The 27,804-nt window shown below is 46.6% G+C and overlaps 1 protein-coding gene across 2 annotated transcripts in view; it reads left to right on the top strand.

Annotated features, from left to right (window-relative positions):
- The window catches only part of TTC27 (tetratricopeptide repeat domain 27), a 551,099-nt gene that overhangs the window by 95,469 nt on the left and 427,826 nt on the right, over window positions 1-27,804 (top strand). For both annotated transcript variants that reach the window (XM_089690186.1, XM_089690185.1), the window contains exon 5: window positions 22,800-22,940. In XM_089690186.1, the coding sequence (XP_089546312.1) occupies window positions 22,800-22,940 (141 nt within the window). The remainder of the gene's footprint in view (window positions 1-22,799; window positions 22,941-27,804) is intronic.

The raw sequence follows: 27,804 nt of genomic DNA, 5'->3' as shown, positions 1-27,804 counted from the left end.
CAGCCTGAAGCCTCTACTCAGCCTGAAGCCTCTACTCAGCCTGATGCCTCTACTCAGCCTGAAGCCTCTACTCAGCCTGAAGCCTCTACTCAGCCTGAAGCCTCTACTCAGCCTGATGCCTCTACTCAGCCTGATGCCTCTCTTCAGCCTGATGCCGGTACGCAGCCTGATGCCTCTCTTCAGCCTGATGCCTGTATGCAGCCTGATGCCTCTCTTCAGCCTGATGCCTCTACTCGGCCTGAAGCCTCTACTCGGCCTGAAGCCTCTACTCGGCCTGAAGCCTCTACTCGGCCTGATGCCTCTACTCGGCCTGATGCCTCTACTCGGCCTGAAGCCTCTACTCGGCCTGATGCCTCTACTCGGCCTGAAGCCTCTACTCGGCCTGAAGCCTCTACTCGGCCTGATGCCTCTACTCGGCCTGAAGCCTCTACTCGGCCTGATGCCTCTACTCGGCCTGATGCCTCTACTCGGCCTGATGCCTCTACTCGGCCTGATGCCTCTACTCGGCCTGAAGCCTCTACTCGGCCTGATGCCTCTACTCGGCCTGAAGCCTCTACTCGGCCTGATGCCTCTACTCGGCCTGATGCCTCTACTCGGCCTGATGCCTCTACTCGGCCTGAAGCCTCTACTCGGCCTGAAGCCTCTACTCGGCCTGATGCCTCTACTCGGCCTGAAGCCTCTACTCGGCCTGATGCCTCTACTCGGCCTGATGCCTCTACTCGGCCTGATGCCTCTACTCGGCCTGAAGCCTCTACTCGGCCTGAAGCCTCTACTCGGCCTGAAGCCTCTACTCGGCCTGAAGCCTCTACTCGGCCTGATGCCTCTACTCGGCCTGAAGCCTCTACTCGGCCTGATGCCTCTACTCGGCCTGATGCCTCTACTCGGCCTGAAGCCTCTACTCGGCCTGAAGCCTCTACTCGGCCTGATGCCTCTACTCGGCCTGAAGCCTCTACTCGGCCTGATGCCTCTACTCGGCCTGATGCCTCTACTCGGCCTGAAGCCTCTACTCGGCCTGAAGCCTCTACTCGGCCTGAAGCCTCTACTCGGCCTGAAGCCTCTACTCGGCCTGAAGCCTCTACTCAGCCAGACGCCGGCATTCAGCCTGATGCCTCTACCCAGCATGATGAACTGATCCAGCCTGACGATCCTATTAGGCCAGTTGACTCGATGCCCGCTGTTGATCCAGATGATCCGGTACCTGATCCGGTGCCCGCTGTCGAGCCAAATGACCTGATGCCTGGTGACCCAGTGCCCGCTGTCATACCTGGTGACCCGATGCCCGCTGTCGAGCCAGACAATCCGGTACCTGATGACCCGGTGCTCACTGTCGTGCCTGTTGACTCGGAGCCCACTGCCTTGCCAGATGACGCGGTGCCCGCTGTCGAGCCAAATGACCTGATGCCTGGTGACCCAGTGCCCGCTGTCCAGCCAGACGATCCAATGTCTGACCCAGTGCCCGCGGTCATACCAGTTGACTCGGAGCCCACGGTTGTGCCTGGTGACTCGGTGCCCGCCGCCCCGCCTGGGGGCCTGAGACCTGTCGTTCCGCCTGGGGGTCCGGCGCCCGCCACTCCGCCTGAGGGTCCGAGACCTGTCGCTCCGCCTGGGGGTCCGGCGCCCGCCGCTCCGCTTGAGGGCCCGAGACCTGTCGCTCCTCCTGGGGGTCCGGTGCCCGCCGCTCCGCCTGAGGGCCCGAGACCTGTCGCTCCGCCTGGGGGTCCGGCGCCCGCCGCTCCGCCTGAGGGCCCGAGACCTGTCGCTCCGCCTGAGGGCCCGAGACCTGTCGCTCCGCCTGGGGGTCCGGCGCCCGCCGCTCCGCCTGAGGGCCCGAGACCTGTCGCTCCACCTGGGGGTCCGGCGCCCGCCGCTCCACCTGAGGGCCCGAGACCTGTCGCTCCATCTGGGGGTCCGGCGCCTGCCGCTCCGCCTGAGGGCCCGAGACCTGTCGCTCCTCCTGGGGGTCCGGCGCCCGCCGCTCCGCCTGAGGGCCCGAGACCTGTCGCTCCGCCTGGGGGTCCGGCTCCGCCTGAGGGCCCGAGACCTGTCGCTCCATCTGGGGGTCCGGCGCCCGCCGCTCCGCCTGAGGGCCCGAGACCTGTCGCTCCGCCTGGGGGTCCGGCGCCCGCCGCTCCGCCTGGGGGCACGATGCCTGTCGCCCCGCCTGGGGGCACGATGCCTGTCGCCCCGCCTGGGGGCACGATGCCTGTCGCCCCGCCTGGGGGCCCGATGCCTGTCGCCCCTCCTGGGGGCCCGGCGCCCGCCGCCCCGCCTGGGGGCCCGACGCCGGTCGCCCCGCCCGGGGGCCCGGTGCCTGCTGCTCCGCCTGGTGGCCCGCTGCCTGCTGCTTCGCCTGGTAATCCGATGTGCCTCTGCCCGGAGTCCTGCCCGATGTGCCTCTGCCCGGAGTCCTGCCCGATGTGCCTCTGCCCGGAGTCCTGCCCGATGTGCCTCTGCCCGATGTGCCTCTGCCCGATGTGCCTCTGCCCGGTGTGCCTCTGCCCGGTGTGCCTCTGCCCGGTGTGCCTCTGCCCGGAGTCCAGCCCGGTGTGCCTCTGCCCGGAGTCCAGCCCGGTGTGCCGCTGCCCGGAGTCCTGCCCGGTGTGCCAGTCTTTGATATCCCGCCAGTTACCAGACCCGGGCGGTGGAACATTTTGCCCAGCTAGGACTGTTTGGAGCGTCCTGAGGCCGCTCCTTGGGGGGGGGGGTACTGTTAGGAATGGACTGGCCAGCAATGGTGGGACTCACCTGCCTTTTGATCTGCAGTACCAGGGCTGGCCAGCGGGTGCTCCCAGCAATCAGAGACTCAAACTTTCAGCCAGCTAACACCTGGAACTGATGATGCTGGGGTATTTAAGGGATGGCCAGACCCACAGACTCTGCCTTGGTGTTGTGTTTGTCCTGGGCCCTGTATCTGTCCTGCATCCTGTTTCTGTCCCTCTGCCTGACCCTCTGTACTACGCTGCTTGTTACCTGTTTTGATCTCTGGCTTGTGACCCTGACCATCCCTCTGCCTGACCCTCTGTACTACGCTGCTTGCTACCTGCTGAACCTGGCCTGTGACCCCGACCATTCTCTGCTTGCTCCCCCTGTACCTACCTGCCCAATTGATATTGACCCGGCCTGCCTGACGACGCTTGCTTGTATGTACTGTTATCTGTGGGTGGTTTGGTTTGGTTTGTTTGCACTGTATTATGTTTAGTATTGCACTGCGTTTATGTTTGTATGGTTAGTGTTAATAAATTGTATTGTTTATCACATATCTGAAGTCTGCGTTTCCCTGCATCAGTCACACACCTCTGGTCATACCTGGGAGCCCTGACAGTGACACTTAAATAGAATTTGCATAATAATTTGGAACAGGGTACATATGTGTATATATATATATATATATATATATATATATATATATATACACCGCATTTTTACTGTCTCTAGAAGCTAAATAGTGTTATCCCATTTGTCCATGCACACTACTTTAGTCCATTAGCATTTTTTGAGCTTCAGCATCTAGGAGCAAAAAAAAAATTGTTTTTGTAGGTCATTTTTCCAGCAAAAAAAAAAAAAAGACTAAACGCTACTAAAGTGCTCCTAACAGCTTTTTTCTACCTTTTTAATTTTTTTCCTCTACATGTACTATAAAAACGCTAAAAAACTCTAACGCTTCTGAACACTACTAAAACGCTACTACCAGTGTTTTCTATCCAGCATTTATTCCAGCTTTTTTAGTTAAATAAACAAAGCTAGTGTGCATTGAGCCTTACGTTTAAAAACTGGGATGTAGGTAATAGTTTCATTTTTCCATGCAAGGTCTGTTCTCAGGCTGTTCTCTTCACCTAAATACAGTAATGCATATGTCCAAGACTAATTACACAGCTAAGCATCACAGGAAATGGTGTTTTGTTTACAGCTGGGTTGCTTTTCTAGCTTCTTTTGTGTTGATTCACAGCTATATTTTTATTGTCAAGAATGTCATAAGTGTGTGCTCAAAGAAAAAAGTGATATGCAAATTCTGTTAAATAGAAGAAACAAATATAGCAAATTTCAGTGTGATGAGACTGCATTGTTCTCTCTGGTGTGTGATTTTTCTCTCTGAAAAATGGCTGTGTGCTATAAATCCACAACATCGCTAAAGGCATCAGTCTTATTTTATAGGAAGAGACAAGCTGAGCTAGGTCTTCCCTCAGAAAACCTATTTTTATTTGGCTTTGTTGATGCTGGAGGGTATTAGGCTGGGAAAAAAAGAGGAGAGATAGCTTAAGGAGACCTAAGTACACAGAAGACTTAATACTCTTGGGTTATTTTCAAATTAAAAAACAGTACTGCTTTCCAGTGATTCCTGTACCATACTGATCCTGACATATAGACACAGCATCTCTTTTTATTATTATATAAGATTTATATAGTCCCAACACTTTGCAGGGCACTTTACAATATAAAGGGAGAGAGTACAGTTACCATCCAATAAAAGACGAAAGGGTTAAGAGGGCCCAGCTTACAATCTAATAGGGTGGGGCAAGTGTTACAAAAGTTAATAAATGGGAGGGATGAGCTGATGGAAGCGTTGTAATAGGAGGAGAACCAGGAAAGAAGAGAACCTTGGATACCAATGGAAGTGGGGATTATTTAGGAGTGGGTGGCCAACAGTATTGAAGGTTGCAGAAAAGTCTAGTAGTAAGAGCATGGAGTAGTGGCTGTTGGTTTTAGCAGTTAGTAAATTGTTAGGGAGTTTTAGTAGGGCTGGGTCTGTGGAGTGCTGCAAGCAAAAGGTCAGACTGTAAGGGGTCAAGAAGGTTGCTTTCACTGAGGTAGGAGCTCAGACTATTGTAGACTAAGCATTCTAATATTTTAACAGTAAATGGGAGCAAGGAGATGGGTCTTAAGTTGTTCAGGTTGGTGGGGTCCAGTAAGGGCTTTTTAAGTATGGGAGTGATTTGTGCATGCTTTAGAGGGGAGGAGATGGTGCCAGTAGAGAGGGAGAGATTTAAGATGTAAGTGAGAGAGCATAGGATAGAAGAAGAAGGTGGCCTTAGTAGTTGCAAGGGAACAGGACAGTTGGTTAGTTGTTCATCTGAGAAAAGTTTGATAAAATCTTCTGTAGTAGCCGGGTCAAAAGAGGAAAGTATTGAATGCTGTCAGGTTATGTTAAGTGAGGAAGATATGTGTACAGTGGGAATGTCCTTGCAAATTTCATCGGTCTCGAGGTGGTGTGGGACAAAGTATAGAGGTAAAGGTAGAGAAGAGATGACAAGGTATTAAAAAAAAATTACAAAGTTGGTTTGGTTGGCAGCATAAAGGCAGGAAGTCTATATTAGAAGGGCAGATTTGTATAGGGTGGAGTCTTGCAGATATTTTGTTTTATGCCACAGTCGTTCAAGAGCACTGCTGTGTCTCTTGAGATTTCTGGTGTCATCAGTTTGCCAAGGTTGCAATCCTCTGGGACTGATTCTGTGTTACACCCAAGCATATAAAATCCCCCCCCCCCCCCCCAAAAAATAAAATAAAAAATTTTTTTGATGCCCTCCACCTCCACATATACACATGTACATGCACATTTCAGGGGTGTCTACGAATGAAAAAGTTGATTGCGAAACACATGTTACGTGTCGCTGTGCAGACCAGAATGAGAGCAATATTTTTAGCACCAGACCTCCTCCGAAACAATAAACTGCTGGCTTATAGGGGCTATTAATCCTCTGCTTATAGAAAATATAGTGTACTAAAGTTTGTCAGCATTTCACAGGCACACACAAATTTAAGGTTTGGCATGCTGGGCATCTGTTTTGTTTTTTACTGAAATGTTGCTTTACCTAGACATTTTTGGTAATATCGTGTGACGTAAAAAAATTAAAACTACCATGATTTTGAGCAGCAGCCAGGATGGCTGCCTATTAATTTACTGTCTCAGCCACCGGACACATCGGCCGATTTCTGACCCTCAGGGGGGGTCCCTCCGCTTCCTCCCTGGCCCCCTGTCCTTCCAGCACCCTGATGGGGAAAAAAACCCCGGCCCCCCGCACCTCCAGCGTCCGGCGGACCGTTCGGGAGGTTGCGGCCTACCCGCCGGAGATCGCGGGTGAAGCCGCGGCCTCGATTTTGGGCCGGCCGCCGGAGGCTTCCAGGACCCCGGCCGCGGATTCGCGGTTTTCGCCCGGGACAACAGCTGAAGCCCTGGCTGCAAGTTTGGGTCCCCTGCCATCACTACCTGCAGGTGAGATGGATCCTGGCAGTGGGGAGGACCTGGATCCCGAGCCATCCCGGCGGTCGCACATTCCATCCCTGCGGGATGCCGAGCTCCTGCGCCGCTTTAAAAGTATGCTGCAATCAGAATTGTCCTCCGCTACCTCCAAGCTGGCCGACCGTCTTTCGCTTGAAATTCGGGATTTGGGCAATCGGACGAATGATCTCGAAGATAAAATGGACGCTGCGGCCACAGTCATTGAAACTCACGAACAGGACCTGTGCGACCTTAAGAAGGAATTGGCGGATGCACTACTGCGGCTTGAGGATTTCGAAAACCGTTCCCGCCGTGGCAATTTGCGGTTAAGGGGTATTCCGGAAACGGTCACGGATCTTACCTCCACTGCTACTGCTCTGTTTCAGGAGCTGACACCCGCTATTCCCATTGACCGGCTCGAATTTGACCGCATACATCGTTCTTTGGGCCCCAGACGACCGGATGGGCCCCCGAGGGACATTATCATCAAGTTTACTTATTACCGCACTAAGGAAACTATCCTCTTGGCGGCCAGAAATAACCCTGATCTTAGCTTCCAGGGGCACCGCTACCAGCTTTTCGCGGACCTCTCTCAGACCACTCTCCAGAAGCGACGCCAGTTGAAGCCCTTCACTTCGGTCCTGGTGAAACACAGAATTAAATATGCCTGGGGCTTTCCGTTCCGCCTCACCTTCACCTACCAGGGCCGCAGTCATTCTGTGGCTACGCCGGAGGAGGCCCATTCTCTCCTAGAATCTCTACATCTTCCCTCGCCGGAAGCTGCTGATCGGAGCCCGGCTCATTCATCTGGATCCTCGGCAAGGCCGCCCCCTCTGGGCCGCATCTGGGAGCGGTCGTCCAACAGGAGGGGGGCTCTCCCTCAGACCCCTTCGCGATCAAGTCCTTCCTGTTCTTCTCCAGGCTGAAGATGCGCCTTGGAACTCCCACATATCGTCTCACCGAGGGACTACCCTGACGAGATCGTGAGTTTGGCCCTTAGGGCCTCCCCGGTTTGTCGACATTCTAGGTTGAGACTGCTCCGGCTTGCCCTTTTGGGTTTCATCCCGGGTTGGGGGGGGGGGGGGGAGTCTCTTCCTGGACTTAGGAATCGGGACTTTTTGCTGCCGCAGCCTGTTTTGGGTCCATGTGATGGTGCTTGGGTCTACGTTTGTGGCATTGGGTGATGGTTCCCTTGGGCTCCGGGGTGGGAGGTTGACCCGGTGGGCCTGGTTGGGTGGAGGGGGGTTGGCCCCTGTGGTTCTCCGGGTTTCTATGGGGAGGTCGTCGCGGAGGTTCCTGCTCCTGGGACTTTTAGTTTATTAAGATTTACTATATTCTATTATGTACATTGCCTTTTTGCCCCCTGAGGGCTTCTGTTTTGATGTTTCCATTTGCAGCCATGTGTCCGGTGGTAGAGTTACCCCTAACTGTATCCTTCATGTGTAGGATGCACGTCACCATTGGTGTGACACGATTGCACTGTTGTGTATATTTTTTGTGTCTTTTCTTTTTTTCTTTCTTTGTTCTTCTCTTTTTCTCTGTTTTTTTTTGTTTTTGTTTTCTGCAGGGTTCCGGGACGCCATGGTCCGATCGCCATTGGGAGTGGAAATTGCTGGCTGCTTTGGGCTTTTTTCTGCTGAGCGTGTTGCGTTGATACCGCCATGGCCTCACCCCTTTTGAAAATACATTCACAAAATGTTCAGGGCTTCAATTCGCCTCAGAAACGGGCTAAAGTTTTTCATCACCTCAAGTCGCAACAAATTGATGTGGTATGTCTACAGGAGACCAGGTTTTCTCAGTCCTCCGCTCCGCGTTATCTTTCACCTCACTATCCCATCTTTTACACGGCCTCGGCTCCTGAGAAGCGTCGGGGTGTTCTGATAGCTTTTAAACGCAATCTCCCCTTTGTGCTCGGAATATAGCGGACCCCACGGGCAGGTATTTGCTTCTGCAAGGCACCCTCTGGGACCAGGAGGTTACCTTTGTCTCTTACTACGCGCCTAACCGTTTCCAGCATAAATTCTTTTCGCATCTTTGCACCATTATTTCTCGACACTCTAAAGGTCTTCTTCTTGTTATGGGGGATTCGAATGTTACCTTAGATTCCACACTGGATAGGCGCTACGCACAAGGAGCGACCCCCTCTCATGACTTGGTGCTGGAGGAACGTATGCGCTCTCTTTTGCGGACGGCGGGGCTAGCGGACGTCTGGAGGGAACTTCATCCAACTGAACGCGACTTTACATTCTATTCTAACCCTCATGACAGTTTTTGTAGAATTGATCATATATTCATGCAGGTCCAGCAACTCCCCTCGGTCCGGCGGATAACTATTCCCTCTTCACCCTGGTCAGACCATGATCCTTTGGTACTCCTCCTTGCCCTTTCCGGGTCAGAACGACGACCTTTTCATTGGCGCATCAATGACTCTTTACTGACCACTCAGGCTACCTGACAAGAAATAGAATTCTTCTTACGGACATACTTTACGGAAAACTCAGGATCGGTCTCTTCAGCAGTGCCCCTATGGGAAGCGCATAAGGCCACGGTGCGGGGTCATGTTATACAGCTGGCTGCAGTCCGGAAGCGGGAGCGGGAACGTCGACTCTCGGAGCTTCATTCGCTCCTGGCCTCTGCGGATGCGCGTTGGAAGTCATCTCCATCCGTGGCCCATAAACGCGCTCGGGACGCTCTGGCGACAGAATTGGACCTCCTTGCCTCTTCGGAGGCGGAACGGGCCTTGCGTTGGACCAAACATAAATTCTATTCCTGTGCTAATAAGCCCGGTCCCATGCTAGCCAGGAAACTCAATTCTGTGGGGAAACCCCATAAACCGATTCGGCTTCGACTTTCCACGGGTGGCTGTACTTCTAATCCCCAGCAGATTGTTTCCCGATTCTCTGACTTCCTTTCGCGCCTCTATGCTGCCCCAGATCCCTTCCCTGTGGCCCAGGCAGAGGCATTCTTTCAGGACCTCCATCTTCCTGGATTAACCGAGGCAGCACAGGTGGCCCTCAACGCAGATGTCACCGTACCAGAAGTGCTACAAGCAATCAAATCTTTACGGTCCACCGCGGCCCCAGGTCCAGGCGGCTTCTCCGGTCTCTATTATAAAAAATTCTCAGCCCTATTGGCGCCCTTTTTAGCTGCCTACTTTAATGAGTTACGACAGGGCTCCTTGCCCTCTCCGGACGCACTTAGGGCACATATCTCTATGATTCCTAAGACGACCGCTGATGTCCAGGAACCGCAAGCCTTCCGGCCCATCTCTCTTCTTAATGAAGACTTGAAAATATTGGGCAAGATCCTTAGTTTTCGCATCAATAAATATTTGTGTAGCCTGGTCCACAGGGACCAAGTAGGGTTTGTCCCCGGGAGGCAGGCGGGTGATAATGTCCGTAAGGTGGTCCATCTTATACATTTTCTGCAACAACGGAAAATACCAGGATTCTTACTGTCCTTGGACATATATAAAGCTTTTGATTCTCTATCCTGGGAATATCTGCGGTTTGTGCTGTCTCGCTGGGGTTTCGGGGATTCTATTCTCTCTTGGATTCAAGCCTTGTATTCCTTTCCTTCGGCTTCCGTTAAATACGCTGGGTATTTCTCGGATCCCTTTCCTGTTGGGCGAGGGACGAGGCAGGGCTGCCCGCTGTCCCCGGCGCTCTTTGTCCTGGCGCTTGAGCCACTGGCTTTAGCGCTCCGGACCGACTGCAATGTATCGGGGGTTCCATACGCGGGACAGGAGTTTAAGCTGAGCCTCTTTGCGGACGATGCCCTCTTGACCCTTACTAATCCTCTGACGACGCTTCCTAATTTGCAACGGGTTCTTGAGCGCTTTTCCTTGATCTCGGGTCTACGTATTAATTTGGATAAAACCGTTGCTCTCAATATTACTTTGGCTTCAGATTTGGTTTCGCGCCTACAATCCCACTTCCCTTACCGGTGGGCTTCCTCTTCTCTTGAATACTTGGGCATTCGCTTGACCCCCACCTATGACTCCCTTTTTGCTGCAAATTATTATCCTTTGCTTAGCTCCTTATCTTCTCTTATGCATTCCTGGCAATTTCCGCACCTGTCTTGGATAGGACGGGTTCATTCAGTGAAAATGACCATCTTGCCGAAATTGTTATATTATTTTCGCACCCTCCCAGTGCGGGTTCCCCCTCATTTTCTTCGGTTGCTTCAGGCGAAGTTTATGCGTTTTATCTGGGCCAATAAGCATCCCAGAGTTTCTAGAAATACGCTCTTTGCTCATAGACTCCAAGGTGGTCTTGGGGTACCCAATGTAACTAAGTATTATCAGGCGAGCCAAATTGCCCCGCTGTCTATGTTGCACGCTTCCTCCGATGTTCCTCTCTGGGTCCTGCTGGAACTGCCTAATTGTGCCCCTATCGCACTATCGACACTTCTATGGCTTCCCCCTGCCCTGCGCCCTACGGCGCTGAGTCCGATGTTGCTCCATGGCCTACGAGTCTGGGACTCGGTACGTTACTCCAGTGGCCTGATGTCACCTTTCTTGCCCTTGCTTCCAATCGTTAATAACCCTCTTTTCCTGCCGGGTCTAGATCACCCGAGGGCATTTTCTTGGTGGGTGGCTCATGGTTTCTCACAGGTGCGACACTTTTTGATTTTTCGGTCCTTTCCCACCTGGAATGTCCTCCGGGAGTCTCGGGATGTTCCCCCAGCGGAATTTTTTCGGTACCTTCAATTGCGGCACTGGCTACTCTCGCTGAGGGCCACTTCTGCTTTCCCATATCAGACATCTGCCTTTGAACGGCTTTGCCAGCAGCGTCCGGGCGCCCCGGGCCTTATCTCCCTTCTTTACGCAGCTTTGAACAGATGCTCGTCGCACACTTCTCTTTCATATGTAGTTCAGTGGGAACGCGACCTGAGAATGGCTGTGGATCCGGAGGACTGGAATAAAGCCTGGTCCCTCATAGCTAAATGTTCGTTTAATACGACCACGCTGGAAGCAGCCTATAAGGTATTGTTTCGTTGGTATTGGGTGCCGGCTCGTTTGGCCCAGGCTAACCCTGCCTGTAGTGATCGATGTTTTCGGGGTTGTGGCCATCGTGGCGATGTACTGCATATCTGGTGGTCATGCCCGAGGTTGGTTTGTTTTTGGTCTCGTGTGTTTGGCCTCCTTTTCACTTTGTTTCATCTCTCCATACGCCGGGATGCTCGGTATGCTTTGCTTCATTGCCCCATACCGGGCCTCTTGGCTCGTCAGCAGCGGTTGGCTTCCTATTTGTTTTTATCGGCCACTAGGACAATTGCCCAGGCCTGGAAGAGTCCGTTTGTACTTTTTCAGGGGGTGCGGGATCGTATGACTACTATGATGCTCAATGAACAGATGTCGAGTATATGCAACGACTCTCAACATAAATTTTTGAAAATATGGGAGCCATGGTTGCAATATGCCTTTCCCACGCTCCCCCCGGCCAGTGTATGGAGGTGATGGAGTTTTGTATTGGCGCTCATGGACCCTTGCTCTCTGGTGTGTGTTTTTGTTTTTTTTGTTTTTTTTTTTTCTCTTTCTTTCTTCTCTGCTTTTCTTCTTTCCTTTTCTGTTTGTTTTGATGTGACAGTGGACAGCTGTCTTTAGTTGCGATAATCTGAGTTTCACTGATGTTATTGTTACCTATGTGCCATTGATAGCCCCTACGTGGGCATACGTTTTGCCTTATTGGAATTAGAGCGTTGTCTGCTCTATTATGCATTTTCTATCGGTGCAATTGATAGCCCCTGCGTGGGCGTGTTTTGTTGCCTCTGTTTTATACTGTTTAAAATTAATAAAATACAAAATACAAAATACAAAAAGAAAAAAAAAAAACTACCATGATTTTATTCTCTAGGTTATCTGCTTTCAGAAAATATAGAATGTTTTATGTAAAATTCAGGCCTAAAATTATTTTTAAATGTGTGCAAAAAAATTGCAAAAATTGCAAAAATTGCTCTGGCAGTGAAAGGTTTTAGGGTTAACTTCAACTTCGGGAACATGTTATATGTTCCACCTGTTTTTACATTGGAACATGAAACATATTCCCACTCCTGCAGCGGCTCGGGGATCCTCTGTGTGACAGCAGTATGGGGAGAAGTTCCCCGTACCAGCTATCACTTTTTGAAAAGAGTGCAGCTGTGCAGGGCTCTGCCCACACGGCCACGTCATTCATTGACAGAGTTCTGTGAATGAATCAACTACAAGAACCGACATCCTTTGTGGATGTCGACTTGTAGTTCTCCATGAATTAGCGCAGGTAGTTCAATGATTCTTCCTGTTAGTCTGAAACTGCCTGCCCATATGATGTACGAACAGACAGATACACTGAGAGTCTGCAGGAGTCCTTTCCAGGCTCCTAAATAAAAAAAAATAAAATAAAAGTAAATGCACATTTTTTTTTACCTGCAAAAAAATGTGCATTTATTTATTTATTTTTTAAAAGGTGAACTTATTCTTTACCGGAGCAGACACTGGAGCTTGATTTGGGTGCACAGCATGCATTTGTACTAACCTCAAGGAATACTTTTTTTTTTTCCTCATTGGTGGTGGCACCTCATTTACTCACTCAACAGATGTGCTTCTGCTGAGCGTTAAGAGAGCCCAACACTCACCTTTTCTTTTGAGCATCCAATCGGTACTCGTCACACTCCAAGGTTGGGACCCTGATTTAGTCCCTTGGACAAGTAGTTTTTTTTTTTTTTTTTTTTAATTTCCACACCTCCTGGTAATGTATGCGATCTATAGTAAGTCATCAACCACCTAATTTCATTTAAATAAACTACTACAATATTTTAGAACATCTCATATAAAATTCATCAAGTGGTTGCATTTAAATAACAACTGCTATTATAAGGAGGGAAAATGTAATGGTTGTGGACATTGGGAATGCCCAGGAGAACAGGTAGGCAAGTTAAGTCAGGCAATTTTGCCTGACAAAGGGGAGAGCCTGGAGTCAGACAAGGGTTACTGTGTGTAAGTCAGTGCTGCTAGGGCAGTTCTTGAGGTTAGTAAAATGTAACAATAGAGAGCGCTCTCCCATAGCAGCTGATACACTCAGGTAACCACATAAAACCTTAAATATAGCATAAATAATAATAAAGTGCAGCGCTAGAGAAAGAGGTGAAATTATAGTCCCAGAAAGGTTCGGTATAGAGCAATATTGTAAACCACCAGAGCCTTATTCAGGTCCGGTGGTAACCCATATTACTGGTCAGTGTACCTGTTTATACCTTTTTACAATTTTACTGTGAAACTTGCTTTTTGAATAAATTCAAACTTCTTGGCAATATTACGCTATGAGCATTTTCTATGACTCCGTACATGGAGTCTTTTAAGTATGCAGAATCTGGGAAGCTCTTCAACATCCAGAGAGGGGAATTCCTGTCACCAGCTGGCTTGACCCTGCTGACCCATAAAGGAGATCTCTGGAGCAGATACCAACCACTGCGGATCTGCCCTATTGGAGACGGATGTCCCAGACGCATACCTCACTAATTTGAGTTATCAATGCGCATTATCTATTCGCTTCTGGTAAGCGCATAACTTTATCACTTACACGGATCATCACAAGATAAGGATACGCTTATTGGCATGATTCACAATATTGCTCTATACCGAACCTTTCTGGGACTATAATTTCACCTATTTTTCTAGCGCTGCACTTTATTATTATTTATAGTTCTTGAAGTTGACGCCCCACTGGAGGTAGTCCAGCCATGGTCTCTGTGTCAGTCACTGCTGTGGAGGCAATGTTAAGAAGGACATTCTGTGGATGTGTGACGAGGCCTTTCTGTGCCGGACCAATGTTTGGGAAAGTGAAAAGCTGTGTATGTAGTAATTTAAGAAATATCTTAGCTATTATTTTAGTTACTGTTGACATGATGTGATTGGGTACAGCTAATCACATGGTACAGGTAGCTTGGTACCATGTGATGGCTGTGAGCCAGTCACAGCTTCACAACACTCACCAAGCAGTCATGAATGGAAACCATTGTGACTGTTTACATTGTATTCATGTGATCGCTATGATCTCTACCTTAAACTGTCTCCCTGCTACGCACTGACTTTCTGCAAAACACAGGATAATTAGTCCTCTTTTTGTTTGTTTGTGGTGATTGATTCTCACCTCCTTTGCCTTTCTCCGATTAGAGAATCAATCATCTTTTATGACTTTGGCCTGTGGCTGGTCTGGTTTTGATCAGCCTCCCCCCAAATTCATGTGATCCTTATCAGTTCCTAATTGGGGTGGAGAAGAGTCGCTCATTTGATCATCTCCCTATAAATTTAGACCAGCTTATGAGGGAGGTCACAGACGGGGGGGGATTGGTACAGTCGCAGACGGGGCATTGTCCTGCGTGAATGCATATTCTGCTGTAGTGCAAAACAGCAATTGAACACAGCAGTGCATTTTCTGCTGGAGTGTGAAACAGCAGTTGAACACAGCAGTGCATTTTCTGCTGGAGTGTGAAGCAGCAGTTGAACACAGCACTGGATTTTCTGCTGGAGTGTAAAGCAGCAGGAAGATACAACAAAGAACTCTACTGCACGCTGGATGGGCTGCAAGGAAACACCCTGGGAAACATTGCCTTCAAGTCTGATTCCCACTCCATGTAATGTTTAATATGCCCCCTCTACTCCTTTTCAAATTACTATCCTCTGTCCTCAAAATCTAATTTCTTTACCCCTCTGTTCCACCCCAAAGCTTATACATATCACCCTCACTTCTACCATCTCCCTACTACTGCTCTCATCACCTCTTGCTAATACTTTACTCACCTGCTGACCCAAACACCAGGACAGGAAGGCATGTGCACTCATATACATCCCGCTCCCACCTTACTTTCCTCACTCTCCTTCTTCTCCTAACCTCTGGGGATATCTCCCCAAACCTTGGTCCTGCAGTATCTCACCCCCATACCAGGCATCCTCCTTCCTCTGGGAATAGCTGCAATCCACTCAATTTAATTTCAATCCCCATGCTCCTAAAAACCACCCTCCCTTTTTCTTGTGCACTGAGGAATGCCCGTTCTGTCTGTAATAAGCTCACCTCTGTCCATGACCTTTTTTTCTCCCACTCCCTTAACCTACTTGTAATTACAGAAATCTGGCTTCAAGCCTCAGATTCTTTTTCTCCTGCAGCACTTTTCTATGGAGGCCTTCTCTGGACTCACTCACCCAGACCCAGTGGTCGTAAAGGAGGTGGAGTTGCTTTGCTTCTATCCCCACTGAGCACCTTTCAAGTCCTCCCTAACCCTCCCTCTCTATCCCTATCTTCTTTTGAGACTCACTGCATTCGGCTGTTTTCTAACATTTCTCTGAGGATTTCAGTGATCTACTAGCCTCCTGGATCTCTTTCTTTCTTGATGACTTCTCTGCTTGGCTACCCTACTTTCTCTCCTTTGAAATACCCACTATCGTTCTTGGAGATTTTAACATCCTAATTAATGTGAACAACCCAGCTACATCCCATCTCTTCAACCTAACTTCATATTTTGCCTTAACACAATGGATACAGTTCTCCACTCACTCTGATGGGAATACATTAGACCTTGTTTTCTCCCATCTTTGCATTCCCTACAACCTCACAAACATCCCCTTTCCTCTCTCTGATCACAGTCTCATCACCTTCCCAGTGTCCTCGTCTTCAAACACTTATCCCTCCAAGCATAAAACAATTACCCGTAGAAACCTTCACAACTTAAACCCTTCTCTTTTCCACTCTGCAACTGACCGCCTGTATGACAGAATCTCTCCCCTGTCCTGCCCTGACATAGCCACTGCTGTCTACCACAGTTTGCTTTCATCCACACTAGACTCACTTGCTCCTCTAACTACATGAAGTATCAGGCCCCAACCATTACAACCGTGGCAGACTGATGACACCAGAAATCTTAAGCGACATAGTCGTGCAGTGGAGCGAATGTGGTCTTAAACCAAATCTCAGCAAGCATTCACCCTATATAAATCTGCTTTTTTAACATACAATTCCTCCCTCCATGCTGCCATACAAGTCTACTTTGTCACTCTTATTAATACCTTCTCGCCCAGTCCTCGTCGTCCCTTCTCTGCTTTTAACTCTCTAGTTTCTCCACCTCCACCCTCTCTAATGGTGCCTTCCCCACCCCTCTAAAGCATACACAGATCACTCCCATACTTAAAAAGCCCTCGCTGGACCCCATAAACCTGAACAACTTAAGACCCATCTCCCTGCTCCTGTTTACCTCTAAACTCTTAGAACGCTTAGTTTACAATCACCTGAGCTCCTACCTCACTGACAACAATCTTCTTGACCCTTTACAGTCTGGCTTTCACTCACTGCACTCCACTGGAACTGCCGTACTAAAACTCACTAATGATTTACTAACTTCTAAAACCAATGGCCACTACTCCATACTCTTACTACTTGACCTCTCTGTGGCTTTTGATATTGTTGACCATCCCCTCCTCCTCAAAAACTCTACTCTCTTGGCCTCCAAGACTCTGCTCTCTCCTGGTTCTCCTCCTACCTATCGCAGCGCTCCTTCAGCGTTACCTATAACTCTATTTCCTCCTCTCCACTTCCTCTTTCTGTAGGGGTCCCTCAAGGTTCTGTCCTTCAACCCCTTTTCTTCTCCATCTACTTCTCCTCCCTTGGTCACTTGATAAACTGGCTTTAAGTACCATCTCTATGCTGATGACACACAAATCTTTCTTTCTACTCCTCACCTCACTCCTTCAGTCTCCTCTCGCATTAATAACCTACTAAGTGACATATTTATTTATCGAGTTTATATAGCGCCAAAGGGTTTGCTCAGCGCTGTACAATAGAGGGGGGGACAATATATGAAACAGTACAGTAACATCAAACAGCACACAAGGGGTAAGTGGGCCTTACTCTTTGAGGTTACAATCTAGGAGGGAGGGGGTAGTGGTACAGGAGGAAATGGATGTGGGGGATGGAGTGGTAGGAGGAGGGAAGGGCAGCGGCTGTTAGGTGAGGGTGGGGTAGGCTTCCCTGAAGAGGTGGGTTTTCAGGGAGCGCCTGAAGGTGAGGAGGGAAGGTGACAGTCTGATGGATTGGGGTAGTGAGTTCCAGAGGATGGGGGAGGACCTGGAGAAGTCTTGCAGTCGTGCGTGGGAGGAGGAGACCAGGGAGCAAGATAGAAGGAGGTCCTGTGAAGAGCGAAGGGTACGGGTAGGGTGGTACCTGGGAATCAGGTCGGTGAGGTAGTTAGTGGCAGTGTTGTGAATGGCCTTATAGGTCAGGGTGAGCAATTTGAATTTAATGCGTTGGGCAATGGGGAGCCAGTGGAGGGAGAGGCAGAGGGGGGTGGCAGAGGTGGAGCGGCTGGTGAGGTGGATGAGTCTGGCAGCTGAGTTCAGGATGGTCTGAAGCGGGGAGAGTTTGCACTGGGGTAGGCCGGTGAGGAGGGAGTTGCAGTAGTCAAGGCGTGAGATAATCAGGGAGTGTATGAGTAGTTTAGTGGTGTCTGGGGTAAGGAAGGAGCGTATCAGCATGGATGTCACTCCACTTCCTCAAACTAAATTTTTCCAAAACGGAGTTCAAACTATTCCCTCCAGCCTGTGCTCCCTCCTCTGACTTCTCCATCAAGATCAATAATACAACCATCAGTCCCTCCCCTCATGCCAGGGTACTCGGTGTAATCCTGGACTCCCATTTGTCCTTTCAGCCCCAAATTCAAACACTGTCCAAATCTTGTAGACTTAACTTCCGCAACATCTCCAAAATACGCCTGTTCTTATTCACTTATTCACTCTCTTGTTATCTCTCGCCTTGACTATTGTAACTCCCTCTTCATTGGCCTATCTAATCACAGGCTATCCCCTCTTCAGTCTATCATGATTGCTGCTGCCAGACTCATCCACCTTACTAACCGTTCCATATCTGCCATCCCTCTCTGCCAATCCCTCCACTGGCTTCCCATTGCCCAATGAATAAAATTTGAAACATTAACAATAACATATAAAGCCATTTATAACTCTGCCCCAAATTACATCACCAATCTTGTCTCCAAATATCACCTAAACCGCTCCTCCCACAACCTCCTGCTCTCTTGAGCCATTGTCTTCTGCTCTCATGCTCTTCTCCAGAGCCTCCCCCATCCTCTGGAACTTTCTACTCCAATTTATCCGACTATCGCCTACTCTGCCCACTTTTAGGTGATCTCTGAAAACCTATCTCATCAGGGAAGCCTATCCCCCCTTCAGCTAATAACCGAATCTTCTATTACTCCTATCAATTTATCCCTCACAGTTTTTACCTTTTTGTACCAACAGCCCCTCCAAGGAGCAGGGCCCTCCTAACCTTCTTGTATTGAACTGTGTCGTTGCTGTATTGTCTCCCTTTATATTGTAAAGCGCTGAGCAAACTGTTGGTGCTATATAAATCCTGCATAATAATAATAATAATGACCAATCATAGAAAGCACATGGTACCCCAATAATCTGCTAATCTCTGTAACAATAATCTGTGTCCAGTGGGCATCTCGGTCACAGGAGTGGCGTGCTGCGCGTCAATGCACAGCCAACATACAGGTATGTGACTGTGTCTGTACCTGTCACCTGCTTGCAGTATAATTATTGTGAGCGGTTGGTAGGTGGTTAAATGATTGTTTTATATCTGTTTACTAGATGTACTGTATAAACAGGCTTTGTTGTACAAAAAAATCTTAATTCATGACAAAGACTTTACAGAGCAGAATGGATTATATAACACAGCAGTAGACATCTTTATTCTGGCATTGTAGGCTCAGTTAACAAATCTTTTATCCACTTGTTTGATGCCATGTCTAGGTACTTAATAACACTCAGATTTTTATGCATAAACTTGCATACCACGCTTTGTTTAGTCAGCTCTGTGAGTAGTAGTATTTTTCCACTACTAGTGCTATTCTATCACTATTAGTGTTATTTTATTAACCCTAATGACATACTGCATGTAAAAGTCAATTTACAAATACTCCATCAAATGTTATGCTTGCGGGTGAAGAAAGAAAAGGTAATTTCAGGTGGAGATAAAAAAAAAGAGCCCTTTCACACTGGTGCACTTAAAAACATGCATATTTTATTTTTTTTATGCATTTTTGGTGCACTTTGGTTTCCTGACTCCAAGCTTGCACTTGTGAAACATAGACATGTGGCTCAAAAAATGCTCCAAAAACACAGATGTGATGTGCTTTTTATGCACTTTTGAGGTGTTCCCATATAATAATTTTCATGCATTTTTGTTGCTTTAGTATGGCAAAGGCACACCAGTGTGAAAGGCGCTGAACAGGACTTCTGACAGAATCAAATTCACTTCATGTGAAAATTAAAGAGTAAACATCTTGGGGACTTATTTTTGTGAAATGAACGATTTTAGGATGAAAAAAAGTTATGAGTTGTAAAGGAAAAAAAAAACCAAAAAAAAACCAAACATGCTTATAATTACCTGCTTTGTGCAATAGAATTGCACAGAACAGCCTCAAACCTCCTCTCTTGGGTCCCCTGCTGGCGCCTCCTCTCTAGCTAATGCCCTCAGTAGGAATCCGCTTCCCATGTGTGCTCGTTCCTGAGCCCCATCTCTGTATCCAAACAGCAGGACTTGGCCCTGCTCCCTAGTCACTGGCTTTGATTGACAGCAGTGGGAAGCAAAGCCTGTGGGACCCAGAAGTGAGGGAAGGGAGAAGCTGCAGATATGCACAGGGCTGACTCGAATGAGAGCTCAGGTAAGTATGGGGGGGGTGAGGGGCCAATACCAATGCCTAAACATTTTTTTGACCACTTTAAAATAAGTACCAATGGATAAGGAGTGGAGCTGGCTATACACTGATTGAAATGTCAAATCTTAATCCGTGTGTGGCTGACCCTGCTTGGAAGAAAAAAATGAAAATGTGTACAAAACCACAGAAAATTCACATTGAAATAGTAGTTTAATGTTCATGTAAACATAACTTCAAGTCATTTTAAATATTCTGTAATCTATAGCTATCTTTGAAATAATATATGCTGATCTTGCTAGACATGATAGTCTGTGCAGGCACTGCTTCTTGTAGGGTGACAGTGCTCTGTCCCTGCCTGTTCCATTCTAATGTCATATAATATTGGAGGGTTTCTCTTGAAGGGACTAGCAATAGTACAAACATTAGGTGTACTAGTAATACTGCAGACATTTTACCCGGATGGTGTTTGTTTTGTATTGGAATCTTCCCTATAAGATATTAATATTATTCCAGATTTATATAGCACCAGCAGTTTGTGTAGCACTTTATGATATAAAGGGAGACAGTATAGTTACAATACAGTTCAATACAGAAGGATTGTGGAGCTTACAATCTAAAAGTGGGTAGGTTGTACAAAAGATAATAGATGTGGGGTATGAGCTGATGGAGGTGTCAATGTACAGTTTTGAGGTGGAGGTGGGGTAGACTTCTCTAAACAAATCCGTTCTCAGGAATCGCTTAGAGGCGGACAGGGTAGGAGATAACATGGCAGATTGGAGTAGGGACGTCCAGGGGAGGGAGAGGTTCTGGAGAAGTCTTTGAGGCATGCTTGGGAAGAATGTTACATTGTTAGTCTGGCTGAAAAAAGACAAAAAGTCCATCCAGTTTAACCATTACGAGGTAACTAGAGAGAAAGAGGTCTTGGGAGGAGCAGGGTGGAGGATTTAGGCGATACGTCGAGATAAGGTTGGTGATGTAGCTGTGGGCAGCATTGTTGATGGCTTTTTATATGGTAGTTAGTATTTACAATGGTATACATTGGGCAAATAGAAATAGGTGGAGGATTTGGCAGAGTGGGGCAGCGGTGGTTTATTGTCATTTGACTTAATATTCTGTTCTCCACTTGCAAATGGGAACAGTCATTGATGAAATCCCGCTGAAGTCCCTATAGTCAACTATTGGTCGTCACTGGCACATTTCCATTCAATTACTGTTCTAGGGATAACCCACCCATCCTCCATTCATAGATTGTGTTTCATTCAAAGAAGCTGTAGTATGGCTTCTGTGAGCAGAAGAGCTGGGCAGAAAGTGCAGGCAAAGTCAGGAATTCTTGATGAGTGTCTGTCAGAGTTCCCTCGGTTCTACTGATCCCTGCGAGACCCAAAGATAAGGGGGGGGGGGCATTGGTGGAGGAAGATTTATATTAAATCAGAAGATGGCAATACAAAGGACAGATCACACTGAAGGTAAGTAATGTCCCTTGTGCTATTTATTTATTTATTTTTAGTAAACGTAGTCTTTAACAGTGGCAGCTCATGTACATCCCCAGATTTTCTTTAAAATGCATCCACTTTTCGTAGTAGTAACACATTCTCCCTACCTTCTCTATTATTAAATAAAAATTACTTGCAGTTATAAATAATAATCTATAATTGCTTTTTGCTGCAGTTAGGACACATGGTGGGGGAGATTCACTAGAACGGGTGCACTCAGAATCTGATGCAGTGGTACATGGTAGCCAATCAGCTTCTAAGATTGGCTTGTTCAATTAAGCTTTGGCAATATAAACTGGAAACTGATGGGTTTCTATGCAGAGTTGCACAAGATTTTACACTCTTCAAGATTACAAATTAACCCCCACAGTCTTAATATTATGCAAACTATTTTTAAAACTGCGTTGAAGTGCATAAATGTCTAAAATCAGCATCATTAAGGCCTTGTTCACACAGGTCAATTACATATGTTCCCCTTACTGGCATGGGGATGCAGAGTTGTTGACTGCATTCCTGTTCTGACAGTCCAGTAGATGTCTGTTGGGATGCAGCAGCTGCACGGACACAGCCGCTGCTCGCAGTGTGACATCTGTGCGGGTGCACAGCCCTGAATGCATCCATGGTAGGTTAGGGACACGCACCTTCAAGGATGTCATATTGGGACACAATGGTTGTGTCCGTGCAGTGGCTGTTTCCCAAAAGATATGAACAGGGCTGTTTGCATGTGGCTGCGCAGAACACCTGTCCATTCCCGTGTGAGTAAGCATGGCCCTGCATGGGGCATGGATGTAAAAGCCCCCTGTGAACAAAGCTTAAAAGTCCATAAACACCTTCATACATGGTAAACATTACTATGCCATCCCAGGTACAATGCAGTCACTGTGATGACACATAAAACAAAAGAAGCAAATATTATATAGGGACAATTCATGCTGGGTCCCCAAAATGCAAGACCATGAATAAAAAGCACCATCCAGTTTTGCTTAGATTTGTTTTGTTCTTTTTAAACCATAAAGTGTAACTTATGTTTGAGCCTTTACCTACTGTAAGCAGGTGTCTGTGATGCTTGCTACTCATTTCTAAAAGCATTAATGAGCCCCTTCAAATGTTTACATTTTTCCTGTATATTTCCGGGTGTGCAGCTTTAGCAAAGTAGAATATTTTTGTATTTATTCCACATGATTAGTAGGAGAAAATCTAATATACCCAATGTCTCACAAACATCCGTGACTTTTATAAGTTGAAAAGAGTACCAGAAATGGAACCTTAATGAACAGTTTCAGGTGCGCTTGTCTGTAAGGTCATACACCTAAGTTTCAGGTTCAATAGCTATGTGTTATAGTTGCATTCTTCAGTTTAACTGATTGGTATTTTTCAATGTTTTCCAGAGCAAAGCGTTGTGTGTTGCAATTCTGAGCACGCTTGTTCTTGATGGAGAGTCAGTCTACAGCTTGACAGCCAATCCAATCTTCTTAGTGCTGGCCAGAGTAATCCTTGTGAACCTGAGGAACAAACTTACAGCATTCCAGGTAAGAAATTATCTGTGTCTGAGGACGTGTTTGGCATAGATGATTGCATACTGTCAGTTGTTCATTTAGGCATTCTCCAAATGGCCTGTGTAATCTTTTTTAGTTCTAATTTTATTTAATGTGTACTTAATCCACATAGTACATTAAAGTGGTTCTAAAGTCAGAAGGTTTTTTACCTTAATGCATTAATGTAAAAAACCTTCTGGGTGCAGCTCCCCCTTCTGCACCCCCTTATACTTACCTGAGGCCCATCCTGATCCAGCAATGTGCATGAGAGCCTCAGCTCCCGGGTCTATCTCTTTCCTCATTGGCTCACAGAGCAGTGGGAGCCATTGGCTCCTGCTGCAGTCAATCTCAGCCAGTGAGCCAATGAGGAGAGTGTAAGGGGCAAGGCTGAGCCACAGTGTGTGTGTGTGTGTGTGTGTAAAATGTCTATTCACAGGAGCGCTGCTCAGGAGCTAGCCTGCTCAAGTGCCTCCATAGTAAGAGGCTTGCTACTGGGGGCACTCGGCAGGGGGAAGAAGCCAGGAATGCCGGCAGGGGACCCAAAAACCAAAAAGAAGGGGATCGGTGCTGCTCCGTGCAAAACCATTGCACAGAGCAGGTAAGTACAGTACAAAAAAAAACAAAAAGCAGCATAAATTCCTAGTTGTAGTAGATAGGTGGGCCTGGAAATTCAGCTACAGGGGATGTCATTGTCATAGAACATATAAGTGACTGCAAAATTAGGAGCTTTTCTGTCTCCCTCTGCAGAGGCATTTTATGTATTGATTTTCTTGCAGAGTTGCTGTGACAGACATCCACTACATGATCTGAATTATCTTAAAGTGACTTTGCCAATAGTTATCCCAATTCAAAATAGGCATGCCTAGAAAAGAAGCAAATTAATACTTACCTTTCCTTCCGCTGTCAAATGCTGTTTTTTTCACCAGAAATCATCAGCTGAAGTCTGACATTCTGAGAGTGTTGGTCTGCTGGGTTTCCCACAATGTTTAGTGGTTCCTCTTCCTGACCTTTACATCACTAATAAACCCCTCAGTGAATGAACGTTGAAGGAAGGAACCATTGTCCAATGTGGAGGGTACCCTGGAGACCTACAGTTTCAGAAGTATTAGTTTCCAGTTAGACTTTAGCAGAGGAAACTCTTGAACCATGGAATTTTAACTGTGAGGTCCACCCTAAAGCCTATGTCACTGGCAGTCCTGGAGCAGGGAGGAACTTTCCAGCAGCAAGATTACTTTGGAGGACATGACATTAAGGTAAGAAATAATGTACTTACCTCTTGGGTCGGGGTAGGTACTTATTTCCTTTTTCTTTAAGTGGTTAATTTTTAATGATTTTATTTTGTGGGCTTTTTTAAATTTTTTTATTTAAGGATGGGGGCTCCCAGAACTTCAGACCTTACATTATTTCATGCAAGGTCCGCTGTGATGGGTGGTTTAAGGAGTTACTGATGAAGGATTTTAGCACAGCCTTTTAAACAAGGAAGCTAAGCGATATCTTGCTTTTATTTAAAAAAAAATCACAGACCAAGAGAGTATCAGATAACTTTCATTAGAGATGAAAGTTTAAAGATTTTCATTTGCGTTCATCTGTTCATGCACTAATTGTTTGGGATTAAAAAGCAGAGAAATGGCCTTTATTTAATTTGAAAATATGCCTGTTTGCCAATGTGTAAAGTTCCAAATGAGAGAGAGAGAAGTGCAGTCTGTTACTGGGCCCTTGAGAGACCTTTCAATAGGAGGCAGTAACAGACAACAAAATGAGCAATGGGTATGAGCTATCAGATATTCCTTTAACATGAATAGTTACAAAAGCTTTTCTGTTTAAAAATCAAATCCAGCATTTTATTTTTATATACTGTGATTATTACTAAAGAATTTTGCACTGTTTGCATTAAAATAATTACATGAATGAGTTCAGATTTTAATTATGCACCCTTTCACTGCTTTACAACTGCCTAACAGGCAATTTATTTTTATGATGCATAATTCTCCTCATGCTGCATAAAATATATAACTGCACGTTGAATATAACAAAAAAAATGAAATTATGATTTACTTTTTAATGTTTAGAAATGTGCACTAAAAATTTGACCTCTAAGGGTTCATAGCAGGCTGGTATGTATTACTGCCTAATCAGACAATATTTTACCTGGATACGTATTCTTTGATAAAGTGTGTCATTTACTGGAGCTGATCATGGGACAGAGTGTATCATGATTCTGGAGATGAGGAGGTTAAAGAAAGCTCTGGGACAGGCAACACAATCACCCATTAGTACATCCCCCTACACAAAACACTAAACAGTTAATTCATTTGTGAAATTCCTTACTATTGAAGAGAAAAGTCTAACTAAATTTTCAGGAAGTCATCACTATAATTCAAAAGATAACAGCATCTGCTCTGCCAAGGAGGAGATGTAACAGCAGGGATTCTATCATATCCTCTCCTCTCTTGCTACATTAAAAGGAAACTACAGTTCCCATCAACCTCTGGGAATTGCATTGAATGTGAGCAGGGTACACTAGACCTGTACATGCGTATCCATGTGAATGTGTGTTCACCTACTTCAACATACAGTGCATCCAGAAAGTATTCACAGCTCTTAACTTTTGTCACATTTTGTTATGTTACAACCTTATTCCAAAATGGATTAAATTCATTTTTTTCCTCAACAGTCTGCAAACAATACCCCATAATGACAACATGAAAGAAGTTCATTTTGAAATCTTTGCAATTTATTAAAAATAAAAAACAAAAAAACCCACATGTACATAAGTATTCACAGTCTTTTCTCAATACTTTGTTGAAGCACCTTTAGTTAATAGCTGATGTCTCTCTTCCTGCTGGGCTGTCACAGTGCCTTCTGAATCCCCAGTGAAATCCTGTACCCCAGCCAGCCTGTGTTGTTTTCAGGCATGTATGGAGTTAAATGCTATCAGCTCCAGGTTTGCTGAGAGCTGTTACTATTGGATGGGAGGAGGTTCACACTGCCTCTGCTAGCAGTTCAGACTGGAGACTAAGGCTGGTCCGCCCACTACAGCCAGCAGGAATTGCATTACTGCTCACAGACATAAGAACTACAGGAGGGATGTGACAAGGTGGCTGAGGAAATGCAAGGCATATCAGCCACCGGTCTTACAAACAGGAAGACACAGGGGATTTACCCCATGATTTAAAAAATGCACAAGGAGCGTGGAATGTTGCTCGGAAGAGATGGTGGCTTGATCAGAGAGCTCCGTGACACCCACAGCCATACAGCTCATTGGCTGGCTACTCTCCTGCTACAACATGAGCAGACTGATCAAACACCACTCAGGGACTCAACCGCGTTGACTGTCATCATCCTCCGGCTCCCGCAACATACAGGAAATCTTCAAATCGAAGTCTCACAATGACCACAACACGCCCCGCAAGATGGTGCCGACAAGGGCAGAGAATGATATCAGTGACAGCTACAGGTCCCCCATAGAGGATCTGGTAAGAGACTCAGAGACTGAGGACCATCCACTTACACTGGCAGAGATGACTTCAATAGCCACAGATATTAAAAACACTTTTTCCTCGGCCATAACAGATTTGAAGGCTGACCTCCTGGCTCTCAAAGAAAAAATGGCTATGAAGGAAAAATCAGATGTTAAGAGGGATAGGTTTATAGCACGCCTCAAATCTACTGCATATTCTCACTGTAATCATTGAATTGCTATGAACAAGCATCTAGAGGATCTGGAGAATATACAGTTGCGCGGTGTCCCCTAATCTGTTAATTGGGATCACATTTTTTCTGCATTACAATCGATCTTTAATAACCTGCTGGAGAGACCAGTGGCATTGGCCATTGACTTTGTGTAGGCTCATATAGCCTTAAGACCAAAACCACCCGTTTCATCATCTCCAATGAACGTTGTTTGCTGCCTGCAGAGTTTTCCGCTAAAAGAAGAAATCCTAGCCAAGACATGTCAAAATTACCTTTTTACTTTAATACATTTTTACATTTAATGATTCCATCGTACCCTGTACCAGGACTTTTCCTCTATTTAAAAAACAGAAGGGCCCCACCCCTCCTACAGGATGTACTTAGAGAAAATGCATTTCATACAAATAACGTTTCCCTTTCGCCCTTCAAGCTACCTATACTGGGAAACAATTCCTATTGCGGATTCCAGGTGAATTCCAGATTTTTGTGGAAATTTACATCTTCCATTTATGGACTTGCCTGATTGGTACACAGAATTCCAACTACCATCTATGGAATGCAGCCCAACTCATACACCTCATTAAACCCCCACCAAACCACTAGTCAAGAAAGGGACATTTGGTAAACAAGCAGGCCTGGGCTGCTCATCATATTCTTCCAAATAAACTAGATCCTGTGATTAGACCTGAGGGACGCGTGCCCTTTAACCACTTCCTGTCTGGACACTTTCACCCCCTTCCTGTCCAGGCCAATTTTCAGCTTTCAGCATTATCACACTTTGAATGACAATTGCGTGGTCATGCAACACAGTGATGCTTTGTCTCAGTTTGAACTCCCAGAATCCCCAGTTTTTGGTTTAAGTGGGTTTGAAGAAGCTGCTAGCGTACAAAACCACACACAGACATCGGTCCACAGGTGTTACCTCTCAAATTCCTCCATCTGGACACTAAATGTAAGCAAAATAAGGAGAGAAATAGTACAGACATGTCATACTACACATTTCTGAAATGGAATTTATTATAGCCACATGCTACAGCATGGGAGGGTTTTGCTGTTGCATTTTAGGACATAACGCTAACTGCATTATTCTTTGATCCAAATAATACCATGGTACAACAACCTTACCAGGATCATATCAGCTTAGTAGGCTGTTATGTCCTGTTGC

Source organism: Staurois parvus, unplaced genomic scaffold (genome assembly GCF_062004578.1).
Source record: "Staurois parvus isolate SC_StPar_1 unplaced genomic scaffold, SC_StPar_1.0 ptg000520l, whole genome shotgun sequence".
NCBI lineage: Eukaryota > Metazoa > Chordata > Amphibia > Anura > Ranidae > Staurois > Staurois parvus.
The sequence above is the reverse complement of the archived record's forward strand: the minus strand, read 5'-3'. Positions and strand labels throughout refer to the sequence as shown.